Source organism: Ambystoma mexicanum, chromosome 1q (assembly GCF_040938575.1).
Source record: "Ambystoma mexicanum isolate Mex_15411 chromosome 1q, UKY_AmexF1_1, whole genome shotgun sequence".
Taxonomy (NCBI): Eukaryota; Metazoa; Chordata; class Amphibia; order Caudata; family Ambystomatidae; genus Ambystoma; species Ambystoma mexicanum.
In genome coordinates this window covers 176935275-176962288 of record NC_090922.1, presented here as the reverse complement: position 1 = coordinate 176962288, position 27014 = coordinate 176935275, and the positions used below count along the sequence as shown (strand labels likewise).

General features: G+C 45.8%; 1 protein-coding gene across 13 annotated transcripts in view; it reads right to left on the bottom strand.

Annotated features, from left to right (window-relative positions):
• The window catches only part of LOC138526227 (T-cell-interacting, activating receptor on myeloid cells protein 1-like), a 733986-nt gene that overhangs the window by 13507 nt on the left and 693465 nt on the right, over positions 1-27014 (bottom strand). For all 13 annotated transcript variants that reach the window (XM_069636718.1, XM_069636712.1, XM_069636798.1 and 10 more), the window contains one exon: positions 16736-16773. In XM_069636718.1, coding sequence (XP_069492819.1) covers positions 16736-16773 — 38 coding nt within the window. The remainder of the gene's footprint in view (positions 1-16735; positions 16774-27014) is intronic.

Genomic DNA, 27014 nt, shown 5'->3' with positions numbered 1-27014 from the left:
CTTTGCACCTCCTGATATACACCAAATCCTCAATTCCTGATATAAGGAGAATAAAGTTGACTTCAGTTCCAAATAACTTGTGTTCAGAGTGGTCATTTCCCGCTTGACTCGTTACAATTTGGTGGCAGTGATGGGATTTGACCGATCCACGATGGAGGAACTGATAAAGACTTTGAGTGAGGGGCAACAATTACTTCAGCAGGCCCTACAGTTGCAAAGCCAGCAGGCACAAGCCGATAGACAAACTTTCCAAAAGGCTTTGCAGGTCCAACAGGCCCAATTGTTGGAGGCCACATCCCTGAGGAACCACCCAGCCGTACCAACCTCAGTACTACAAAGGTTCTCCGTCGGCAAAGACCCAGCGCATTTCTTTGTCAATTTTGAGCGAGTCGCCAGAAATGCACTGTGGCCCCCCGAGAGGTGGTGCCATTATATCGCACCACTGATGACAGGGGAGATGCAGAGCGTGTATCAAGCAGCGAACCCGGCGGGAGACAACGCCTATGCCGCATGAAGCGCGTTGTACTGGAACGCCTGGGTCACGACGAAGAGGCATAACAAATAGGAGGAGGTGAAGCAGTGAGCCAGGCATTCTGGGAAGCATAGTCATTTGATTAAAGTAGCAGTAGCATGCTGGCTGCCAAAAACCTGGAATGGATCCGGAAGGGAAGTAATTTGGGAAATAAGGTTTTAGCACTCCCAATTCATCAGGACACTGTAGCATAAGGTTCGGAGGAAATGTCCAGTAGGGAATAAACCCCAAAACATGCCCCCAAGTGGCGGGAACGGGAGCGAAGGGAGCGAGCCGTGACACTATACCCCCTCCCACGGCTGACTCCAGGCGGCCGTTACTCGCACAAAACATCTTCTTTCCATGACAGGAGCGCTTTGTCTTCAGAAGTGGCACTGACGGAAACGATGACCCACGGGCAGAAGCAGAAGGACTGGAATGAATAGAATCAGGCCGCAGTCTACAAGAGCCATAGGCAGGTTTTCGGTGAGGAAGAGACTCATGGGTCGAAGAAAAGCATGAAGGACTTGCAGGACCTGAAGCAGATTTGGAAGGTCCAGGAAGCTCAGTCTCTGGGAGCGAACACTCATACATCATTGAGGAAGGAGGCAGGCTGGTGCAACATGCTTTGGACAATGATTGATGCTCTGGTAGCCCCCCTGCTGAGAGCGGACACACAGGAGATGAGAAATCAGCAGGTTTCAGGAAATGTTCATGTTCAGACAATGAAGGTGGCGGCCGAGGTAGAGGTTCGGATCTTCTCTCATCATCCATTTGATTAAAGGCCTGTGGTTGAGGGTGACCAAGGTTCGACTGCATCTGTCCCACGCCTTGGGGGCCTGGAAGTCCAATGGGTTGTACGGGCTTGGCACTCCTGGTGTCAGTCATGTAGCCACCTTGTTGCACATGGAATACAACCGCAGGAACGTTTGGCATACCGATAGGAGTGATAGACGCAGTACTTGGCACATCAGGCACATTCGCAGCAGGAGCAATAACGGGCACATTTTGAACTGCAGCAGTCATATCCTTCCTTTGGCTACTAGCACCCGAATGGTGCAGCAGTTGGGGGGCCGTGCCCGTCCCTTCCTTCAGGCTCATGTGGGATCCGGCAACAAAAAGGCTGTCAAGCGGCTGATCCAAACCGGCCCCCAAATGTGAACCGTCCAGCCCGTTATCCTGGTTGGCTACTTGTTCGATGTCTGGGCCATGGCGGATGGTATCCGTCTCCCATTTGTAACACTCCAGGCAAGTCCAACGGCCTTGCATGTAAGGCCCTCCCGAGTCGTGATCCAGCTTGATGTTTCTGGCAGAAGATTCAGACTCAGATGTAGCATATGCGGGAGGTGCTGATTCTACAGTCAAGCAGTTGGGAGAATTAACTTGTGTAAAAGGCAGGCCTTCTGGTGATCCTCCTGAAGCATAAGAAGGGCAGATTGGACGTTCATCCGTAATAAATGGTTGGGATTTAGGAGGTAGCTCTGAAGTAGATGAATCTGCAACACGATCAAACAGAGCAGACAGGTGCACCTCCGATATTGGCAGCGAGGCTGAGCAGGATACAGGTCTTTCATGAACTGAAGCCAAATTAGCAGTAGGCTCTGGGACTGAAGACAGGCACTCAGGATGTGCTACCGGAGGCTCCATGGCTGAAGGATAATCCGCTGGATGAGTCACTGTAGCCGAAAACAGGCATGCCAGAGGAAATTCAGAGGCTGAGGGCATGCAAGCTGGAGCCGTCTCGTCAGCTGATGTCAAACTTGTCAAGGTCTTTGACTCTGACCACGTACATGGTGAAGGCTCTTGAGTGATTGGCAGACATAGCAATTGTTCATTGATTGAAGACACATTAGACAATGATGACTGCAGAGCCATGGACTGGATAATCGAAGAGTCAATGGTTGTAGGAGGACAAACAGAAGTCCCAGAAGTCGACAGACACATTTGTGGCTCAGGAATGGAATGCACCTTTAGGGAGTGGTTGACTCCTTGGCACCAGTAACCAAAGACTGAGCTGTAACCATGCCGTCCCTCTCCTTAGTGGATGACACAGAGTCTCTTCCTTTGTAGAAGTCAAAATCAACCAGAGGAATCACCATAGTAATGTCTCTGTTAATCAGGATTTCGTCAAATGTCCATTCCTCTGACTTAGCTTCTGAAAGTGGCATATTAACAATCAACAGTTCAGGAATTGCCTGCCGGGTCTTTGGTTCAGTATACTGTGGAATGAGTCCATCAAAACATGAATCTTGTACTGTCTTTGACTGTTCATTGAGACAAAAATTGGCAGAAGAAGGAGCGAACACAGAGGTAGCATCGTTTTCCACATCAGCTTGAATGTCTACTTTAGTCTCAGTAGCTAGATCAAGGGCAGAACCTAAGCCTACAGTAGTGACTGATTCTGTGTATGCCACCATTGTGGATTGTGTTTGGAAATCAGAAGCATGTATGTGTTCAAGCTCAGAATTATGAGAAACTGCTACACAGGAAATCTTAGGTAAAGGAGTGGCTTGTAAATCTTCAGTTAACGGCAATTCCTGACAAACGGTAGAACAATTGTCAGAACCTGTGTCCTGAATAAGTGTTGTGCTAGAAAGAGAACTTTCACTCCCAATAAAATCTTCATATTGACAAGTATCATGACCTACAAAAACCTCCGCACTCAGGGATTGAACAGTATTCACTTCATCAACGGATAAAGTTTGAGGTGTATTCAGAAAAGACCGTAAAGTCTTATTCTCCTCTAGTAAAGTAATGTATTCTTGTTTTAACTCCTCAAGTTCAGCTTTTAGCATGCCCCGCCTTAACTGTACATCCCTATCAGTTGGCACAGGGGAAGGCATGGTGGCATCAGGGCTGGATCCTGCCCTAACCATCCGGGTGTGCACTGATTGTACATTGTCATTTGCTGCTTGCAGGTTTTGTGATCTATACTCACTCTTACCGACTTGGTCTGTGTTACCCTTAAGCAGACTACTGACATCAGACCTCTTGACATTAGGGACTACAGTAAGTACTTGTGCAGAGGAGTAAGCGGTTGACTGAGGGCTGAAAACAGAAGATATGCAATGAACCCCACCATTCTTTATGTTTGAATCATGAAACTGTTCAATCTGAGGTAAAGCACAACCGGAATCATGGGGTTCAACAACAGACGTTCTCGTGTGTAATAAATCTAACAGTGTGTTGTTTTCCGCTGCTAAGGCTTGTGCGGACTTAGAATCTGGATCAAAATTAAAGACAGAACTAGGATCAGGCAATGTACGATGGGCCATCCTGTGGGTAAAATACTCAGCACGTAAATACCCATTTGTATCAAGGAGTTCTTTTAAGTCAGGATCAATGATTTGATTGTCAAAGGTAGACTTAGGGGAAATTTTCTGTACTAACTTGTTAGTTACCTTGCTGCCTTTCTTTCTTAAACTGGCCATATTCAAACGGGAATAACGGCTGGTCATTCTGTTAAGAAAGGAAGAAGGCAATGTGCACGGAATCTCACAGTGTACAACTTTGAATCTAAATATGTGCATACAAAACCCAAGACTTGTGTATACTAAAACCCAGGAGAAACAATAATACCTATATATGAAAAGGAATGTGGGGTAAGCACGTAGAACCTCCTTATGACTGAAAGGAAAGTCGGCAAACTCCTTACCCACTATGCTATTACAGATACTGACAGCGCTAAACCCACGTAGAGGGCAAGCAAGGACAGGATCTGTGAGCTGACACTCTGGATGATACAGAATAAGGAACTTAGAAACTGTACTCACGAGGACCGGAAAGACCACTTGAATGTCAGTAAACCACGAACCCAGTTGATCAAACAGGAACCCTGAAGGCTATAACAGCAATGGGTGGAGGAAACTAAATGCATAAGACCCTAGTCAAGGGGCGAGTACAAATAGTGATATAAAATAGTGAGGAAACAAAAGGGCATTTACACTGGGACTAGTTACAATAACACCCACACCTAATAATCCATGGGAAATGAATGCAGAAGTGAGATGGAAAACATGGAATGGATCCCAATAGAAAGTAAGGAGCAGGGAAAATGATATCACAAAAGGAAACCTTGAGGCAGGAAGCTAAATATATAAAGGGAAAGACTAAAGCATCAGGTTTTTCAGTAGCAAAGGACAGCAACAAAGAAACAGAAAACACAGGCGAATTGGGCAGCATCAAAGGGTAAAGCACAGAGACAGGCTGCCTGCAGACAGAGGAAGACAGAAAGGGAAATCCAGTGAGCAGAAATCAATTAAGCACAAGAATCCGAAATACAGGGCAGAGGAACAAGAAACAGGAACTGGGCACTAGGCACAAAAGCTAGGAACAAGGAACAGGAACTAGGTACTAGGCACAAAAGCTAGGAACAAGGAACAAGGGACCAGTCACAACAGGAACACAGCAACAATGACCAGCGGTGGACTGAAGCAAACTGAGGCTTTTAAAGCTGCTTAACGAGCACACCCTCAGGCGTACCGCCTGCTGCACCTGCAGCCACAGGTGTTGCCTATCCTCCACCCAGCCTTGTCCTGCAAGGGAGGAGGTGAAGCAGTGAGCCAGGCATTCTGGGAAGCATAGTCATTTGATTAAAGTAGCAGTAGCATGCTGGCTGCCAAAAACCTGGAATGGATCCGGAAGGGAAGTAATTTGGGAAATAAGGTTTTAGCGCTCCCAATTCATCAGGACACTGTAGCATAAGGTTCGGAGGAAATGTCCAGTAGGGAATAAACCCCAAAACATGCCCCCAAGTGGCGGGAACGGGAGCGAAGGGAGCGAGCCGTGACATGTACTCGACCTTACCAGAAAGTATAACCACCAAACAAGATCTACCAACTTGGAAGGCCAGATATCCAAAGTGAACTACCTGCCCCTGCTACTTAAATATAAAGTGGACACAAACGTGAGAGCCAAAATGACATTGCCGACGAAACATGCCTACAACAAAATGCGTGTGGTCAAGAGACGTTATTTAAGACAACTACAAAGGAAAGCAAAGTACAGCACATGGGAAACAAGATCGATCCTTGCTATTGAGACCAATTCTTACAAAGCCTGACTAAGAGGTTTCCGAGTGATGTTATACCAGCAAGACTCAGATAATATGCTCAAAACCATGAGTAGCAAGAACACCAAAGAATTTTGGAACCTCATTCGTCCATCAACAAATCAGATGAATGAAGCCCTGATAAATTCAGTCACAGAAACAAAATGGGTAACCCACTTTACGGCACTCTTTAAAACACTGAGTGACACTAGCCAAACAGACATCGCTCCCATTACTACCTCTTGGGAAGACCTTTCCGATACAGACGATATTTGTAAAACCATCAAGAAGTCAAAATCGTCCAGAGCACCGGGCCCAGATGGGTTGACGAACTTAGACCTGAAGCGCTACCCTGAGGAATGGGCTTCGTTAGTGAGCCAGATTTTCATCTGCTGTAACGAGGGTAAATCAATTCCACCATCCTGGACCACGGCAGTGATCGTACCAATTTTCAAGAAAGGCGCCCGAGATGATCTAACTAACTATTGCCCAATAGCCCTCTTGGATATCATTGGCAAGATCTACGCGAATCGACTCCTCAGAAGATTCCAAGCCTGGGCCGGGTCTGTGCCATGCTCAGACCCTTTCCAAACAGGATTTTTGAAGAACGTGAGCACCTCGGCCAACATGTACCTGGCTTTTGCTGGCTTTTGTTGACCTCAACCAGGCCTTTGACTGGGTTGACCGAGTGAAGTTATGGAAGAAACTTTGAGCTTGCAACTGTCTAGCATCAATATTGGACCCTCTCATCACCCTCCACTCAGGCATAAGTATGAGAGTTCGGCTTAATTGCCAAGGTACTCTCTCAGCGGAAATTTCCTCGAACCGAGGAGTGAAGCGGGGCTGCTCGCTGGCTCCAGCACTGTTTATCGCGTTTCTGGGTGACTATCAAGACACCACCTTAATGGTACGAGCTTTTCCTCCTAAACTTGGGAACACTGAAGTCTCACGCCTACTCTACGCGGATGATCTTATTCTGTTGGACCAGACTCCAGTGGATCTTCAGAGATAGCTTAATAATCCGGTCCAGTACAACGAACAGAATAACCTGGAAATAAATAAAGACAAAACCAAAATCTTGGTTTTGGAGAAAGCGCCTAAGAAAATCTCAAAGCCCACCTGGTCCTTGGAAGGTACAAAAATCGAACAGGTTCCCCATTTTAAATATCTTGGTGTTACGATCGCCTGCTCAAAAGTCGATGCAGGAATGCAGCAAGTTCTCAGGGGCAAAGTTCACAATTTCACATCACAAATCCGATTAACTGACAGAAGATTTGGCCGATTTTCATTGGTGCCCGCAATCCAATATTACAAATCCAAAGCGATTCCAGCATTGATATATGGAATGGATGCAAGCCCGGCTATTCCAAAGACAATATGGAACAAGCTAGAAGGTTTCCTGTGGCGATCTGTGTTGTACCTACCTAAATATAATGTAATCCGACATGAGCTAGGGCTGCTCTCATTATCGGCGATGGTAGACCACATCAGTATGCAGCTCCATAGGAAGACGCTGATGCCGGAAAGTCCACAGACTGATGGCCGAAGAAATTTCAAAAGATTCCTGCTGCATGCTAAATATCTGGGTGAAGGAAAAAAAATCTCTCCTCGAGACGATCACATGTTCAGAGGAAGTTTAGATATCAAACCCGTTTCGAGTCAAACAGAAGTTAGAAGACCAGGATTGGTTAATGACTAAGGACAAAATAGCAAACAACCAATTTTTGGCTCCTCTGCCCCCTGCGATCAGAAAACGTAAAGTCCTGTTGGAGTACATCAAGAAATGTCCTGACAAAAACCTACGAGGAACATTTCTGAGAGCGCGACACAATCTCCTCCCGACTCAGGAAATTTTGGAAAGAAGATCCCAGTCCAATTCTAACTAACGTAGACTCTGCCCAGAGGCTCACCCACTGGAATCCATAACACACTTGATGTTGTCATGCCCAGCAATGCGAGGAGTGAGGAGTGTCTATCTTTTACCTTTGTTTTCCGCCAGCAACTTACGTGAAGAAGTTTGGTGGGCCCACTTCATCTCCGGGGAAAACACTAGATGGACAATTGCAGGGGTAAAGTTTTTAAATGCTTCTTTCGAGAAAATAAACTCTTTATAAAGGTGGTACGCAGCCAAAGTGAATACCCACAAAAGTCAGAACTTATTCTCGAAACCACATTTGTCGATCTTGTAAAAGCCTAAGTTTGGCTACACACAAGTAATAATCATAAAAAAAATACATTAGGTTTGTCCTGTTTTTACAAGCACCAAAAAGCGTGAAGGTGCATATTTTAATAAGCTACCTGATGTTGTTTTAACTTGTCTTTCCTGTAAAGAAGGAACATGCCTCAGAGCAACCTTAGGGAGAGCTACAAGAGTTTAAAAGGTTGGCATCTCTGATGCCCATTTTCTCACACCATTTCCAATGTAATGCACAAGAAGGTCCAGAATGAAGCTTTGGTGCATTAAACAGAAATGTAAAATAGAAGGGTGATCCACTACTGTGCACAATCCATTTCCATCCTCAAAAATAGGGTGGAAAATAATTGTAATTTAAAAAAATATATATATATTGTTGGTTAAAGTGTTTTTCAATCTTAACAATATATTCCATAATAAAAAGATAAAGACACACACACACATTCTACACAGGCATCCGAAAACCTTTTGAAATGCATATATCTCAGTGTACATAGACTGAGGCACTCAACCAAAAAGTGCTTAAGGGTTTCAATCAAATTACGTTGCTTGCAAAATCTACATTTGGCTGCTTTCTCCTGCACCAGATTATGTCTCAGTCGAATCACACCCGTGTTGTACAAGTTCCATCGAAACCAAAGAAAATCCCTCCTAAGCCTTGGCAGGGAAAGATTTCTGAGTGATGGGCCATTGTAGCCTTCCGTTTATGTTCGCCCTGTAAATGACTCAGACTGGTATACCCATGCAGCCTGTCCAGATTCGTACACCAATCCAGGTTAGGCATGGACTTTTTCACCTTATCTCGATAATTCACAAGATCAACATTAGAAAACCCATTAACCTGCAATATTACTGTACTTTGTTCCACGTATTCCATCAGAGTTTGGATCGTACTCGTCTCCAACATAGCAGCAAAATCACCATATAAAGTGTGGTTAGGGCCTGCCAGAAATGTTCCGTGAAGTGACAAGATACGCCACTGCCCCTAAACTTTTAAGGAGTATACCCCAAACTCATATCTGATAGCGGTGATTGGCACCGTATTCGGGACTCCAAGCACCCTTTGCTAAATGGCGCCTTCTAGCACATTCAGATAGACGAATACCCAATCTTTCCAGAGCTCAATACCATACAGTAACATGGAGCTACTTTCCCTTCAAAAAGTGTAATTAAAGGTTAGAGAGACAATTAGCAATATCGATTTTTATCCATTTCAACTGGGGGATAAGTGCCTCTTCTTTCAATCTTAAATAGCTCTTAATGTAAGTTTTTTCTGGGCAACCCATGATGGGAAATGCCAAATACTACATAGAGTCCACCCTAGTCAGAGTAGTGCCATTCAGGGTCCAATGTAATTCTTCTTTCCGTTTCCTTTTGGTGAATGACAGGATATTTGTTTATCGTGGGTTAATTCTAAGGCAGTTTTGGTTGGCAAAAACTTTGAAAGCAACCAATGATCTCTGCGGCCCCTCTCCCTGCAATCTATCAGTAAAAATTTGTCGGTGTACACCAACCAACTCACCGACAGATACCCAAGTTTTGGAGTAACAAAGGCTGCCGTCTCCAAAGAACAAACAACCAAAATGCACTCCTGTCAATTCAACAATTTTCCCTACAATTTCGCTCTCGATAATTTGTCGAAAGCGTTTGACAGGTCAATAGTAGCCAAATGAATTACATCATACTTCCCTTTCGCTACATGGTCTGATAACACAGCAGAACAACCCTGTTAAGGTTAGTTCCGTGCTGCTTACAGAACCCTGTTTGATTTTTACTAGTAAGACCCTTGCCATACGCCCATGAGTCCAGATGTTTCAGAATCAAACTGGCGAATAGTTTACTGTCAGAGTCTAGCATGGATATGGATCTACCGTTTTTTGGTTCAGCTCTACTGCCAGACTTGTATATTGGGATAATCAAAGCAGTTTGCAAGAGACTGGAAAAGTGGCAGACTCTATAATGTCATCAAAAAGCATTTTCAAAATTCCACTCCACTCCAAGTGTGACCCCTTAAACAGACGGTTCGAAGTCCGGTTAGGGCCAGGAGCCCTCAAATTATTAGCTCTCATTATTAACTTCTATAATTCACTTGAATCATTACTAAAGATCCCACCAAACTAGATTCATCCTGTATACCTGCGACTCTCTCCCGAGGTTGGGGATGAGGGTCTGCATATAGATCCTAAAAATGCTTCACCCACTCAGACCCATTAATCACTGGCTCCCCATTGCCCCTGTACTCATTATTCATTAGAGCCCAGAAAGCTTGTGAGTCCTTCTGTAGCAGGTGTCCCAGCATTTCCTCCGCATCGGCTTGCATCAGGTGAGCCTGATGATTTCTCACCCAGTTCTTATATTTCTGCTTTATCTTTTTACGTTTTCCCAAATTCACCAAGCCAAATCGTTTCATCCTTTTGATAGCACTGATACCAGCCTTCATATCCCTTTGCTGCATTGATTGACAGACTTTCATCATACAACACCCGCTCACGCCCAGACTCAGAAATACATGAACATGGCAGCTCACTATGATCACTCCAATCGTTCCTGGCGATCTCCAATTCCTGTGGATTTGCAGAAATACTGTAAGCAATATTTCTGTAAAATACATCCCCTAACACCAACTTTGCTGAAATTCTTATATAATGAGATGGGTTCCTGTAATCACCACCTGCAGGCATTCCTGAAAAAAATACATGCAGTCTCACAACGAGGGCCTACATGGTTGCACGTTTTGGTGGCCTACTTTGCTTGTACGGAGCACATTCTAAACGTAATCAGGTGTGGGTGCTTCGGAGTGATTTAGGAGGTGGCACAATGCTTGCGAAATTGAGATTGAGATCACTGCAGCCTAAAATTGACCACTCCAGCGTGAACTTTTCTCAATGGCAACCAGAGGCAGACAAACATGTTCATGAGGCTGAAAGGGGAAAGCTTTGCTCCCATTCAATTATTGGCCCCTTTTTTGAAGCTTGCCAATTGTGTAGTTTAGAAAATATTCTCCTCACATTACGGACATAGAAAAACTTCAACAATGGTTTTAGGCCATTCCAACTCTCTATTTTCAGTTGAGAGGTAATATTTCTGTATTCGTATAGGACACATTACTTTTGGATGATGTTGTTTATTGTACTGCATTCATGGACTATGTATTCGGTGCTGTATCCTTGGCCTGACTACTTCTGGCACCAATGGTAATTATAATTGGTTGTTTATAACATGCTTAATACCCAGAGGTTTCTAAGTGCAGACCCAGGGATTGAACCTGTGTTGCTCTGCGTCGTCTTGCTTCCAAGGCGAGCACGTTGCTCCTGAGCTATCTTCCCGAGGTAACATCAAGAGGACCTTACAGATAGCCACCATCCTCAACAAGCCTTTCGAGCAGGCTCTATACCAACTGCTGAGAGAATACCGACACACCCCACACAACACCACAGGGGTGTGCCCGGCAGATCTGATGTTCAGGAGACCTGCAGAACAAGGCTACTGGAAGGCCTGAACCTCACACCGCCAACCCCACTAGAACAACAAGCGAGGGACAAGGATCATGAGGAAAAGAGCAAGATGAAAGAGAGAGCGGACGCTCAGAGGCGGGCTCACAAATCTGTCCTGGGACCCGGGGACCAAGTGCTAATGCGCCAGCCAAGGAGCAGAAAGGAAGATGCCACATTTGCACTGGAACACCTGACAGTGATGCAAAGGAACGGCACTACGGTCACGGCCCAAGAGGAGAGACACTCGTCAGTGACGAGAAACGTGTCACACTTCAAGAAGGTGGTAATCCCGCCAGGACCTGAGAAGGAAAGTTTTGAGGACAATTCTGATGTGAGATGGTCAGACGCACCCTACCTAGTGGACGGTGAATCATCAGATGAAGAAGGAGGTCGGGGAGATGAACCACCACCCAGCTGACACCTCACATCTCAGCGAGGCCACAGAGAAGCCGTATGAAACCCTACAGACTGATCGAGGAGATGGGGTAAGGAACAATGAGTGATCCTCTGCTTTAAAAAGGGGGGAGATGTCATGGTGTGCCCTAAACACCTGACAGCCCCACCACATCATTGTGGGGGAGGGCCGCCATTGCGGTCTTGCTCCCTGAAGAAAAGTGACGCTGGGTTAGGGAGGCGGGCGTTGAGGGGAAAAGTGCAGTTCCTGGAATACGTTAATAAAGGTGGACGTATGAACTAGCTCCCTGTGTCTGCGCCTTCCTTGAGTGAGTGGCCCTTACGGCATGGGTGTGAGAGAGATGCTTGATGGTGTAAGGTGGCTGGGGAGCCACCTGCAGCCTCCACATTGGGTGTAATAGAATGTGGCCTAAATGTGATCAAATGCTGACTCAGGGGTGGTGGGGGGTGGGAGGGAGGTGGCCCTCTGGACTATATTTGGATCCTTTTTGATTTAATGTGGGACATTTCTCCCTCTGCAGCATGTCCATGCCAAAACCCTTCCACAACCGCCCTTAAAACTCAAGCAGATGGCCACACGGGGGCACATTATCTGGGTGTAGGGGAGGGTCATAAAAGAGTCCCACTGCAAGGAGAATATATCTCTCCCTTTGCAGATCCAGATAAGAGAAGGCTCTGTGCACCATATTTTGCTCATGTGTTATTTAGTTTTGGAGCGTTCGATCTTGGTAGGATAGCTCAGGGGCAACGTGCTTGCCTTGGAAGAAAGAAGACGTGGCGCAACACAGGTTCGATCACTGGGTCTGTACTTAGAAACCTCTTGGTATAAAGCACAATATAAATCACCAATACAAAAATAAGATATCTTCTATCCCTCCCCCAGTGAAGCTCTGGCAGGGAGACCAGCCTACATGGGGTCACATAACCGTAGTCCCCATCTGCAGCTTCCAGCCCGACAGAGTAACCTTGGCCACGTAGTAAGTAATGGGCGGGGGCCAAAGGTGGCACATGTTTGCTTTTTTGCTGTGTGGCCCATGTGCTGAACTGCCACCCCTTTGGCCTAGGAGACATACGACTCATCGACCAGGGAAGGAACATCACCCTTAACCTCCAAGGTGCTTCCCCCATGTGATTCTGCTCCTAGGTGTTCCCGTGATATAATGTTCCCTAAAGTTCTCCCCAGTGTGATTTGCTCTGGATGTTTCCCCGCTGCGATTTGCTCCTAGGTATTCACCCTAGGTATTCACCCACTGCCATAAAGTGTTCCCCAATGTGATTTGTCCTGGGTGTTTCTCGAAGTGATTTACTCCTAGGTGCTCCCCTACTGATGTTTGCTCCTGTGTGTTCCCCCACAGTGATTTGCTCCTAGGTGTCCCCTCCTGTACTTTTTTTCCAGGCTGTTTCCCCACTGTACATTTCCTCTTAGGGGTGCACCCCAATGGGATGTTTGCACAGTGATATTGATAATTATGTTTTGAGTCCCGTTGGGGTCTTGACTGCCTGTGCCAGTCACTATCATCCCCTTCTTTACAACATAAACTACCATCTCAACTAAGCCACTCACACAAGGCAATTTAATATCCCACTCTGATACCATCAGAACACTACATCTCTCCCACCAACATGTAGAAGACACTCCAAGCTCACCAATGCATGCACTATGGCACACAAAGCTCCCTTCCGGGTACACATACCTTAAACACCCTAGTAACATTCCCGCGCGCAGAACCTGCGTGCATCAACACCACAAGAAAGCTATTTTACATTTTCCCTCTGTCCCTACAAACCACTCCCAACCCACCTCCCATGTAGATCACGTAGCACCAAAAGAACATGTCAATGACGGCGGAGCGTGGCATAACATTATTAGACCTTACATAACATTACTAGCCGTACTCGGCTAAGGACCTGATTCATGGAATTTTTAGAACAGTGCAAAGGGACTTTGCATTTCCAACAAACACCCTGATTCACAGAGCAGTGCCATGCTTATTGTTGCAGTGCAAAGGGATTTTGCACCGCTCTGTGAATCAGGATATTTGTTGGCAGTGCAAAGTCACTTTGCCTCAATGCAAAGTCACTTTGCACTGTGCAAAGAATTCTAAGAATCAGGCCCCAAGCGTGCATACTTTTTTTTTTTTTTTTTTTTTATTGATTTGGCTGAATAATTCAACCTTTCAAACAGAGAAGTTTACATCAACAATAGTTTCATACAATGTAAATCTGAATAAAATTGATTTGATACAAAAAGATAAAATTGAAATATACAAATATATAGTTTTACAAAGTCTTGCATTCTTAGCTTGATTGATCATTGATCACATGATTAACAAATTGTTACTAACGCAATTTGAACAGAGGGATTCGTACTAGTCAGTAAGTAATTCCAAAGTTTTTCAATAGAATATTCTATGTAGAAATTACATTTTGCATGAAAAAAAGCGTGCATACTGCAATAACTTACTCTAATCTGGCCATTCTGTGGTAACTGTGACTTTGAAATATGGCCGTAGAGGGCTTAATGTGTATACTGCAATCACCTAATGTATTTTAGCCATTTGTTTCTAACTGATTGTGCTAAGCGTTAAAACTTTATTCATGCCCAGGAAAAAGGCGCTCAGCCAATCAGATGGCTGAAAATGCAGACAAGAACTGCCAGTGTACTAACCTAATTTTACCAGCCATCTGAGGCACTTCCTTGTGGGACACCATATTTTTTGGGCGCTCGGCCTCATCCACCACCCCTCCTGTGATCCCCCATCCTGGCCCTCCTCTTGCCCCCCACATTATCTCGCAATCACCAACCAACCTGAACCCACTTATCTGGCGAGCCTCCTGCCACCATCACTCCTTCGTGTCGAGCTGCTGTCATAGACACAGAAAATAGACTTGGTCCCTTTTCTATTTTCTATAGCAGCAACCATTTTGTTTTTTATAGGAAATTGGGCTAGCATAGTACGTGCGGTCCCCAACTCCCTTGAAAAAAATAAGAACTATTTGCAACAGTAACGGATCACATGGGTGCAAATAGCTGTTATCCCCTTGCTGGGGTGGCATACCAGGCTGTAAGGGCCCTGATCCGACACAGAGGCACTTGTTTCGCTCGGGCCTACCTAGGCTCAGGCTGGTGGACTCTTATGAGTCCTGTATGCCCCCCCGACGTGGGGGTGATTGTTATAATCTCACTTTACTGTGCTAACTGGCCATTTTACAATCTGGCCTTACTATGCCATCTGGGCACAAATGAACTGTCCCCACCCAGCTAATACAGCAAACTGGAATATGTCCTTACTGTTGTAACTAGGCATCATGAAATATTGCACTATTGTGCTAATTTGGTTCAACAGAAACGTGCCCTCGGGTCTGACTGATTATGTTGGCACCTGGCCTCTCTGTGCAAACAGTGCAATAACAAACTCCACAACAAATAAATACATTAGTATACTATGAATAGAGAAGATATACTAAACTTTTTCAAATTCTATTTGAAACAAGGAATAAAGACAATCTAATGAATCCCTGAGACACTGTTTATTAATAATAAAAATACCCATATAGAATAAATCCGTTGCTGAAGAGATGAACTTACTGTTGTGAGCGGGCACACTGAAATCAGATCTAACTGCGCTGTATATGGGTATACTTAAATCTGCCCTTTCTGTGCTAATTGGGCATAATGGAATGTGGCTGCACTTTACTGACTGGGAATAATGGATTCGTCCATAATGTGTAGGCAATATAGAATCTGACACTGCTGTCCTTAACTGGGCATGATAGAAACTGGCATGGTGGTGCTGAATTGGCATGGTGGTATCTGACCTTACCATGTTACGGGGGCTTAATTAAGCCTTAGAGCCTGCAGGGCAAGAGGGTGCGGGGCAGGATTCACAGACATTATTGAGGGCCAATAAGCAGGTCTCAAGGCGTTATGAATCCCACGCCCAAGGGTGCTAAGGCTATTGGTGCTCATTGAAAAAGATGGACTGGTGTTTCCTTAAATGATTTAGCGTAGAAAGCAAACAGCGCTTGCACTGTTGAGGGAGTGGAAGCAAAAGCCAGCACCGGTGCAAAGGGCAAGAAGGATGGGTCTTTGGGCCAGAGAAAGGGGCAGTGGCAGAGGAACGCGCAAGCCTGGGTGGACCGGGGAGACGTCCAGTGTGGCAGCGGCCAGCATAACAGTCTGCAGGCAGATGAGGGTGCTCACAGAGGAGAAGGAAGCAGGCAAGATAATAGGAGATGGACATCGGGGTCGGGACACAGAGGGCGAAGGGACCCCCAACAAAGAAACATTGGGTTTGGCTCAGCAGGAAAGGTAGGGAAATACCAAGCAATTATGGGTGGATAGTGCCCAGAATTTGCATGGATTTCTTCCTGATTGGCGAAGCTAATCAGAATAAAGCCCATTGGGTTCAAATGATGCTTGAAACCTGTATATTTACTGAGGAAATAAAACCTAACACATCTATGTCAAATAATCATATTCTAACAGTGGTTTGAACAAGTGGACATCATATACCAGTGATGGGAGTACCTGGGCTTTTGATGGCATTACCTATTGGTGGAGTAAATACCTGGGCTTTTCATACCCACCCCTTCTAATGGTGTGAGTCCCAGGACTTTTTATGACATCACCTGTTATATGTCAGCAGTACTTGCTATGGAATGTGAGTACTAGAGCATAGCATTGATGCCTGGGAAATGATGGCAACAGTCAGCATTTGATGCCAACTGGGCTGGTAGAAGCCCATACCATGCCTATACATCAGCCAACCCTACTGGCTTGGTCAATGCTCATTTCTCTCAGCATTTCCTTTCTCACATTAAACAGCCCCCTACATGGTGCAGACCCTTCCGGCTATCTCTATATCACAAATGGTCTCGCCTGCCATAGGAAACACCTCGGTCAGCTGGCTGACAGACTGCAGAAGCTCCCAGGTGCTTCTTTTCCCGATGCTCTGTCGCCCATTTCGCCTGCCTCTAGAGACAGATAACACATGCCTGTCTGTGGCGGGGAGAATGGCGCCCTCACAGCATCCATAGCAGGGCCAGCCACATCCCTGAAGCATACTCACAGCAGTATCACGCTGCTCTCCTCTGCCAACCGATGCATCTGAAAATAAGACAACACAGCACATCACTATCAGAGTTGTGAGATGAGCATTCAGGTGTTTTCCAATATAAAATGTGCACAAAACGTTACAATAGTACAAGGATGCAGTGGGATAAATAGGTCATCAATGCAGACACATTAATATTCTAGACCACAATTTCCAAATCCTGGCAGCACAACAAGTTGTGCAAAAGACAGGTCTAACAGTGTTTTTGGCTGTCTTAACACCCCTTTTTGCACTGTGCGGCACTTTTGGTTTTTTTTAGGCAAACTGGGGCATGGAAGGAATCCCTGTCTCCACCACGTTTGCCTGCGTAACTTCAAAACCCTCATGGTTTTATGGCAGCATGCGATTTTTAAGAATACAGAGCTGCGCCCGTGCAAAACCAAGCTTCCCCCCAAAGTTGAGGAAGCTCTAGTCCCTTTTTGGAATTTCCACGGGTGAAGATGAGCGATGTGCAACGACTTCACAAACTGCATCTGAAAGTCTTCCTTTGCTCACCAGGACAGTCAAAACACAATCAATAAAACAGTCCAAAGCACTCTATATGTCTCATGCTTTGCACACATTTTACTGTCATGGTGACTATTTGGGCAGATGAAATGAGCATCATTCATTCCTAGTACCGTTCTTTTTGTTTTGTTCTGCTTGTGTGCTTGTTGCGCCCTGATGCCCGCGGGCTTTCGGGGCGTTATAAACATATAAATAAATATAAATAAATCATTCCCAGTGTGCATTGCATTCTCAGAAGGAATGCACATCTGAATTACTATCATAGACATGTTTGATAATTTGGTGGTTAACATCATGTTCCCAAAATGCACTTTGTTTTTATCAAAGCAACCAGCATCCTACATTCAGAGCACCCATATTATTCGACACTTAGCTCCGCCCTAAGACCCGCACACACCACTGACATTCCACCCCCTGTGCCTCCCAGAACCCCCCATCCGCCGAGCACACACAAGAAGGGGGGGAGTCCCCCAGTAAATTGTGTCCCTTACACCCAGGCAGTGCCCCTACTGAGACTTTTACCCTAGCTTCCTTTCCCCATGACTGCATGTTATCAGGCTCTGACCAGAGGACAGGGAAATAGGATAAGGCCTAGATGACTGGCCCAACAGAACAATGATGCCCAGCTCGGCGAGCCAATGGGGGTGCATTGCATGACTTGGTGCATTGTGCAGATGGCAGCTTTGAGCAATGTTACTGGATGTCACTGGCGTGCCCTTCTTTAAAATCTGTCACTTGCTGCAATTTCCACCAAAAATGCCGCACTGGGTGCAGCTCAAGCAGCTTTTCTTGACAATCACAAGATGCAGTTCACATAACTGTGCCACTTTGTTTCCTCTCGGGAGTTAGGCAGAATCACATGCAGTACCCTTTGGGAACACTACATGCAATTAAGAATACAAGTGTCAGTCCAAGTTCACCTTTGGTAGAAGCCTGTACTAAACAGTCATGTGGTAGCAGTGGCTGGGTAGCCAGACTTATCTCAAGAGTTGAGTGAGCAGAAGAACAGGTTACACAAAGGCCCAACAAATACAGTGATTCAAACAAGCACTTACTCAAGGTTTCTTGGTAAAAGAATATACATTTATTTACACAGTCAGTTTGAAACATTACACTAGCAAGAGCAGCTCAATATCATACAATAATAAACTACAAATACACAACCAATACGTTACTGAACAAGTTCAGCTCCCCTGAAGTGGGAGCAACATGGCACTTCAGATACTTTCAAAAGGGGTAAAAAGACAAGGTTATAGGAATCAACAGCACAAATACTTTCATAGGCAGGGCAAAGCGTTTCAGTAAACTACAACCAGCAATTCAGCTCATAGGCCCGGGCGAAAGGCAATGGTTCAGAGTCTTTGTATAGATAGCACAGTTCTGGTAGTAAACAGTTAAATCTTTGCCACGGATCTTAGAAGAATTTGGTCAGGCAAAAAGTTAGACGAATGTTTAGGGAAGGACAAGCCTTCGAAGTTGGGAAAGTTTTACAAATGTTCACTGTGGCTGAAAGATTTCCAGACCGCATTTGCACAGTACCGTTAAAGTGAAGAAGAGCTGTTGCTGAGGCAGTTGTTCCTGGCAGTTCGAGCAGATCTCGCTGTTCCTGAGCTTCAGTTGTGGGGACAAGGAGAAGGACGTCGGGAGGGTCCTGCACTGCCCAGGGATGAGGCCACTAGCTTGGCAAAATGTTGTCTTAAAGTGTGAGTGCCTTAAAGTCCACAAGCTGGTTTCCTTCCCCCTGGCTATCCGGTTTTCAACAGCACTCTGAAGAAAATTCGACCAGGATGTCCAGGTGGCTTGCGAGTTGGTTGTTCCCACCAAACTCAAGGAAAGAAGTTAACCTTGAAGGGCTTTTCGGTCGATGCTTTTAAACAGTTTTCCCCCATTCATTCCAGCCTGGCTGTCACTCACACAGCAAGGTGGCTGTCCTTGCCGGACAGCCAGCCAGCCAATCACGCCAGAGTGCATTCAGGTCTCCTAGGAGACTAAGCACAGGGAGGTTTGGGCACCACTCTCACATCCTGTCCATCCCAGACACTCAGGCGCCAGAGGAGGGCTTCAACACTTAAGCTCGCCAAAGGCCAACGAACAAAGGGACCAACCCTGGTGTGGCGCGCAGAGACAAACACAAGAAGGACCTTAACTAAAAGAAATGATGAAAAAAGTTGACCAGAGTCTGTTTTTACAGATAGGTCTTGGGCGCCATATTGGAAAACATGGCTGACTCGATTTTTAGCTACCGTTGTTTGCAGTCGCGAAAAAGTATGGGAGTTTGATCTAAACCACTGCCACCAGCCATTTAAAGTAGGAAAGTGTAACATTTGACTGTTACATGAGTGCTTTGACTCAGGGGATGATAGGCAACCCGTCCAGAACTCTATAGGAAGATAGTGTGTGCTGGGTCTGTAAATTTAAAGAGACTAGTAAAGTCAATTTAAATTTACATGCTCTGGGAGACAGTAGTCAGTCCCAGAGAAGGTATTTAAACCTTGGGGACACACAGAAAAAGATGATGCCTATGGAGTTGTGTTAAAATTCCATACCTAAAGAACACAAAAGTAAAACACACATCAAAATACATGGAAGAGTGGGAAAAAAGGTTCACACACTTACCAGGTAAAACAATCAAATCCTAGAAATCCAGCAAAACTGCTAGGGGTCTCAAAAGGTAAGGGAAATTAGCACATTCCTGAGAATTCTCCCTAACACTCGTCCCCCCCAGACTAAGGGAGAGGAGGATTTAATCCACTCCTGGATGAATCTCCTTACTCCAGTCGGTCAAACATCATGGAGAGACCATCAGCATGTTGGGGGTGACACCCAGACCTGTGTTCAATGGTAAAATCAAACCCTTGCAGGCTGATTGAACATCTTACTAGTTTAGGGTTTTCCCCTTTCATTTGCATCAACCATCTCAAGGGTTGGTGGTCAGTCTGAATCACAAAAGTAGATCTGTAAAAGTATGGTCTAAACTTCTTCAGTGACAACACAATAGCAAAACATTCTTTGAATGGTTGCCCACCCTGTCTCAGGTTCCTTCAGATTACTGCTGATGAAGCAAATGGGATGCTCCCTACCTTTCTCATCCAGCTGACTCAGACCTGCAACGATACATGTATTTGAAGCATCTGTCTGCACAATGAAGGTTTGGTTGTAGTCAGGAGCTCTTAGGACTGGTGCTTGACAAAGGGCTTTCTTTAGGCCTTCAAATGCTTGAGTGCACTCCTCATTCCACCTGACCTTTTTAGGGAATTTGGGAGAGGAGACTACATGCAAGGGAGAAGCTATGTTCCCATATTTCTCTATGAAGTTCCTATAGTAACCAGTAAGGTCTAGGAAGGCTCTCACCTGGGTTTGAGTAGTAGTGATGGCCCCGTTTTGTACAGCTTGTACTTTGCTAGGCAATGGCCTGATTTCACCTCCTCCTACCTCATGTCCAAGGTAGATCACTTTGCTATGACCAATTTGACATTTACTAGCCTTTATGGTCAGATGGGCCTGCTCAACAGACTGCAAAACATATCCTAAGTGGTCAACATGTTCTTTCCAAGTAGGGCTGAACACTGCAATGGCATTCAAGTATGCCATGCAGACGTCCTCCATGTCATGATGTCTAGCCCTGGGCATCCAGACCAAGTCCATCAGCCCCGGAAGCAGGCATCATGTTGCCCATGGAAAGCCCAGCAACCCCTGCTAGGGGCTATCTGGGTACAGTCCTGGAGCCTGTGGCACCAGGCTCATAGGGGGCATCAGTCCTGGCGCCATAGGCGCCAGGCTCATATGTTTTCCCTTACCTGATGCAGACCATGCTGCAAAGGATCCAAGCCAATGTGAGGCCTGGAAGGGACTACTTTACTCTAGGGTCTATTTTTTATTCGGGTGTGGTCGTGGAGGAATACTTACCTGGGACTACTTTGGAGGCTATTTAAACCACGCCCGAAGAGCAGCACATGCTTCGCGTTATTCTGCATCCTGCAGCGTAACGCTCACCGTGCCTGCAGCCAGCATCCAGCCTTCTGCCACGCCCGCCTCATACCTGGAGTGCCTAGAAAGAAGGGAAAGAAGCAAAAGGTTAGAACAAGAACATTACCTGATTTTTTACCTGATCCCGGATCCATCACATCTTCGAATCTGAGGAAAGACTTTATTTTAAACGCGTCGCATCGCCAGCAGCAGCACCACGCCATACTCACCGTTCCCCGCAGCACCTCTACAATCCGGCGCTGTCTCCATCATTACATCGCCGAATTCCGACACCTAAGGGGGACAAGAAACAACAAGGTGAGCAGAGGGAACAGACAAAGACAATCTCTTTTGCCACCATATTCTTACCTGATTTTACCGCCGGAGGTATTTTTCATCAGCACGCCAAATCTTCTTTCGCCGCACCTGAAGGAAGGAAGAAAGCAGCAAGTTAGACCTTGGCATCATTCACCGGACAGTGTTGGGTAACACAGACTCTTACCTGGACGCTTTCAGCTGCCACAGACATTCTTCTTTTGGGTCAAAGCTGCAAGATAAAAGTAAGGATTGGACAAGAGTGAATATCGGACATTTTGAACTCTTAAGAACTATATACTTACGGCTCTTTGCCAGGAGTTTTGGAGTCAGGATTGTTCTCGAACTCTTCCAATACCTTCAGGCCAGTGAAGTAACTGGTCATCAATGCGCCCCTGCGTTCTTCGCAGGATGGAGAGCTCATCATTCAAATCTATAAGGTGAGATTCATGAAAGGGAATATCAGAGGTGATAGGTGGGACGCAGTGAGGTGCTATCACTTAAATCCACGGGTGGCTAATTCCCTTTCTCCGCTTCTAGGAGACTACTTCTATGGGTCAAGCAGACGAAACTAGGTGGGCCAGTCCAGTCAGTCATCTCTTCACTGCACATCACGTTGGTGGAGACCGTGACTGTCCAGATCCGCTCGACACCCCTGTGGGAACCAGGTGAGCGTAACACTCCATCCCATTCAGAACTTGATTAACCATCCTTTGGAATTTAGCAGGTGCATTCTTTAGTCCAAAAGGCATTAACGTAAACTGGTAGAGGCTTGCTGGGATTGAGAATGCAGTTTTCTTCTTGGCATGATCTGTTAGTGTTATTTGCCAATAGCCTGAAATGAGATCAAATGTACTGAGGTACTTGGCTGAACCAAGTTTGTCCACGAGTTCATCTGTCCTGGGTAAAGGGTGGGCATCAGTCTTGGTCACTACATTAAGAGCTCTATAGTCCACACAGAATCTCAACTCTTTGGATCCTGCCTTTGGTACTAGAACAACTGGACTAGACCATGGACTGGTAGAGGGCTCTATTACCCCGAGATCAAGCATGTTGTTGACCTCCTCCTTTATGTGGGATCTTACATGATCTGACATCCTGTAACCTCTGCTTTTAACAGGTAAACAGTCACCAGTGAGAATATCATGCTGGCCCCAAGGGGTCAAGTCTGGTGATAGTGAAAACAGGGAGGCAAACTGATTTAACAGAAACATGAACTAATTCTGTTGTTCAGGTGTCAATTAGAAGAGAGATTAACTCCTTCTATTTTCTCATCTAAAGGCTGGCCTCTGAGTAGGTCAGGTAGAGGTTCACTCTCCTCCTCCTCTTGAGCTGAAGCTAGAAGTAAAGCCCCCACTTCTGGTCTTGAGACATAAGCTTTTAGACGGTTGGTGTGAAGGACTCTGGGAGCCTCCTTAGGATTGCCTAAGTCCACCAGATAGTTGTCCTCTCCAGGTTTAGCCACAACCTTGAAGGGTCCTATCCATTTGTCCTGTCAGGCCATCTGCCTTGTAGGCACCATAACTAGAACTAGCTGGTCTTGAGTAAACTCAACCATGTTGGCCTTCTGGTCATGCCAATGCTTCACCAGAGCCTGACCTGCTTTCAAGTTATCTGATGCTTCTGCCATCATGTGTGACATTCTCCTCCGGACACCTTGTAGTGATAAGCTGCTAGGCGCTTGCAGTAACCTGCATTTGCACTAACCCACTGAGCTATCTTGTGTGTATTAGAGCCTATTCGAAGCGTGGAGGAAAATGCTGACATCAACCAGGACTCTCAAACTGGGTGAGCCTGCATGCTTGCAAGGGGTTAATTGCAAAGGCCTTTTTTGAAGACATAAAACATCGTGCTTTAGCAAGAGGCTCCATGCAGTTCGTGGGAGCCAGGCATTGCTTTGCCCGTCTTCGCTCTGCGAGTCAGGTGCACTGATAAGACAAGAATGCAAAGAAACAGTGCCCGAAGCCTGGGAGCCAAGACTGGCTGTTTCCAGTCTTGTAACTTTCCAAGCAAAAAACATGTTTACTGCCAGGAGGGAAGAGCCTAGAAGCTTCTCGAAGAGCTGACACGTCATGATGATTGACGTGCAGCTCCTAATAAGAGAACTATACTTGGACCAGGGAGGGGGGACTCATCCTGGACTGTTGGAAAGACGTGCGTATCAAGGACAGTGCCTGGACGACCAGCTGTGCGCTATCAGGGCAGAGGCTCCTAACATCACATCCCTGCTCTGGTGTAGGACTGTGGGGGCTTGGCCAGTCCTCCCCTCCTCTGCTGAGGAGTGCCGGGCACCAGATAGCGGCGAGGGTCCTGGATGTGATCAGATCGTATCTTCATCTACATTTCATTAGGAGCGTAAGACCAAATAATTGCATATTCATCTGTGATTGATAATTGGCATTATATAGCTTGCACTCTCTATTTCCACATTATTATAAATTGCTGCTTAGTTTTCATTAGTCATTGTAGATAATAAATGCAAGCATCATATTCTGTGTGATTGGCTTTTTTCCAGACTGAGTTCATCGTGCTTCTTAAACCTTATTTGTGTGGGAAGGTAATTAGGAGTGATTTACTTTGCACAAAGGGCTGGATCCCAGGGAGGTGCGGGTACTGTTTATCACTACATTTGGCGCTGTGAGCAGGGTTTTCGAGCACGATGCCCTTCTGGAAAAGAAATACAAAAGATGAATGCAATGGGGAAGATAGTGCACTCTGTCACATTCCAGGATGGCCGGCATCAAATGCTTGGTCGGGTGTGGCAGATATTTTGCATCGGTACTCGGCACCGATGGCATGGGACATGCTTGAAAATGATGTTTCCCCGGCGGTAATTAGTAAGTGCTTGGAGAGTTTACCGCTTGAGAAATGCAGAAAGGAGCTCAAGGCAGCAGGAAATATAGGCTGGTTATTCCTGCAGGCGCTCAGAAAGGTGCATGAGAATGAATTGCTTAAAGATGCTAAAATTAGTAAATTAACAGACGAGATATCCCTGCTCCAAGAGCAACAAATTATTATGAGAGAGACCCTTGAATCGTCCGTTAAACGGGCTGATCAGATGGAGGACAGGTGTGCCTCTTTAGCTGTGCGTGTAGCCACGCACAAGCGCAGACAGCAGCGGGGCAATCCATCAAAGATAAGGATTCGCGCGCTAATTAGGAAAGATAACTGGGACCCAAATTTATGGTCGGGTGAAGTCAGTGATAGTGAAACTGAGCAAGCACATGACTGGAATGAGTCTGTTGAAATTAGACTTGCTGAATTAAATTGGTCTGATGAAGAGGAGCTGGAATGTGCTCCAAAGAAATGTGTTTATCCAGCACGGCCATTAATCACTAACAAATCAAAGGGCCAAGCTGGCGGTGCAAATATTCAAAATACAAGGATTGTCCGTGATTATACACAGACAGAGCTTTTAGAGATTGCTAAGTTATTTAGACAGAAGTTAGGTGAAGCACTTTTGACTTGGTTCCTTCGCATCTGGGACACGGGTGCCGATAGTATCTTCTTAACCCCAGAGGAACTGTTAAAGATGGGTTCACTCACTACTAATGTGATGTTGGGACAGATAGTGCGCGGTGCGCTCGGACAGCAAGGTTCTCATTCCTTGTTTAATTGGCTTCACACTGCCCTAATGAATCTGTATGGGAGTCCAATGGATATGGAAGAGAGTTGGGGCTGTTGGCAGTCACTAACTGAAGCAACAAACCAGCTTAGAGAGATGGGTTTGCAGTGTGCACTGTACAGTGCAAATTTTGCAGGGCCTGACATGGAGTTGTTTACAGCTGGCATGCGCGCACGTTTGTTAAGAAATGCACCGAGTCACATGAAGGGCGCATTGCTTTCATTGCTGGGTCCAGCGCAGGGCAAAGCCATTGGTGAAGTAGCACTTCTGTTAGGGCAACTAGAAGGGCTGGATGTACGCAAAGCAGCACGTCTAGTGGCTGCAAACAATGATTCAGAAAAAAAGCGTGGTAAAAATGTAAAGTCTAAAGAGAAAGCTGATACTGTTGAGATCACACGCAAACAAATGTGGGTGGACCTGCTAAAAGCAGGAATTCCAAGAGATGAGATAGATGGTAAACCCACATCTGAGCTGCTTGAGAAATGGAAAAAAATTAAAAGACAGGGACGGGAAAAAACTAAGCCCTCTGCACCCTCTGAAGAGGAGGTGTTAAAGCCCAAAGTGCGAGCAAAGGGTTACCCTGATTTGGCAAAGAACAAGTGGGAGGTCCCAGACCCCATTTTTGATTGAAGGGCTGGCTCTGTCTTTGAGGTACGGTTAATAAAGAGAACTAGCCCCAGAGACAGACGCCCTTTTGTGCCACTTACCTTGTACTTGGATGAGAAAGTAAAACATGTTTTGGCTCTATTAGACACAGGAGCTGAGGTAACCATTCTGAATGGCAATCCCAGTAAATTGTCTGGTCCCAAAGTTTTGGTCAATGGTTATGGGGGAGCAGAAACTGTTGCAAAAGCCTTTAATGTAAAAATGTCAATTGGTGAGGGATTGCCTTTCACAGCAAATGTTTTGATTGCAGATATACCAGAGTACATCCTTGGCATGGATGTGTTGTTGGGCAAAAGTGTGACTACAGATTTAGGCGAATTTGTTTTTGGCAATCGAAAAATCCATGTGAGAGTTGTTAACCCTGTTGTGGTTGGGCATGCCAAATGGTCCCCCTTGCATTTACCTCCTCCTGCTGACCCAGTGTGTGTGAAACAGTACCGGTTGCCAGGAGGACATAAAGAGATTGGTGAAACTATTGAGTCATTGGTGAAAGCTGGCATAATGAGGCCGGCAGTCAGTCCATTCAACTCGCCGATCTGGCCTGTCCGCCGCCCGGATGGGGCATGGCGTCTGACAATTGATTACCGCATTTTGAACAAGAAGGTGCCGCCCTTAGCTACGGCGGTGCCAGACATCATTACTCTGATTGAAAACCTTACAAGAGAAGTGGGTGAATGGCATGTGGTCCTTGACCTGGCCAATGCATTTTTCTCCATTGATATTGACACTGAATCACAAGACCAATTTGCTATCACTTGGGGAGACAGACAGTTTACCTTTACTAAATTGCCCCAGGGGTATGTGCATAGTCCCACTCTGTGTCATGGATTGATTGCCAGGGACTTAAAGATGGTGCAATTGGATAATGTATTTATTGCTCATTACATTGATGACATCATGCTGACCAGTGTTGAGAAAGAACATGTAGAAAATGCTGCTGAAAAGTTGATCACACACATGCAAAATCGGGGGTGGGCCATAAATCCCAAAAAGGTACAGGGGCCTGCTCAAGAGGTGAAATTTCTAGGTGCAATCTGGTCTGGGTCAGTTAAGAAAATTCCCGACCCGGTAATTGATATGGTTCAGCAGATGGCTCCACCAGCAGATAAAAAAGAGGCACAAAGATTCATTGGGTTAATGGGGTTTTGGAGAAAT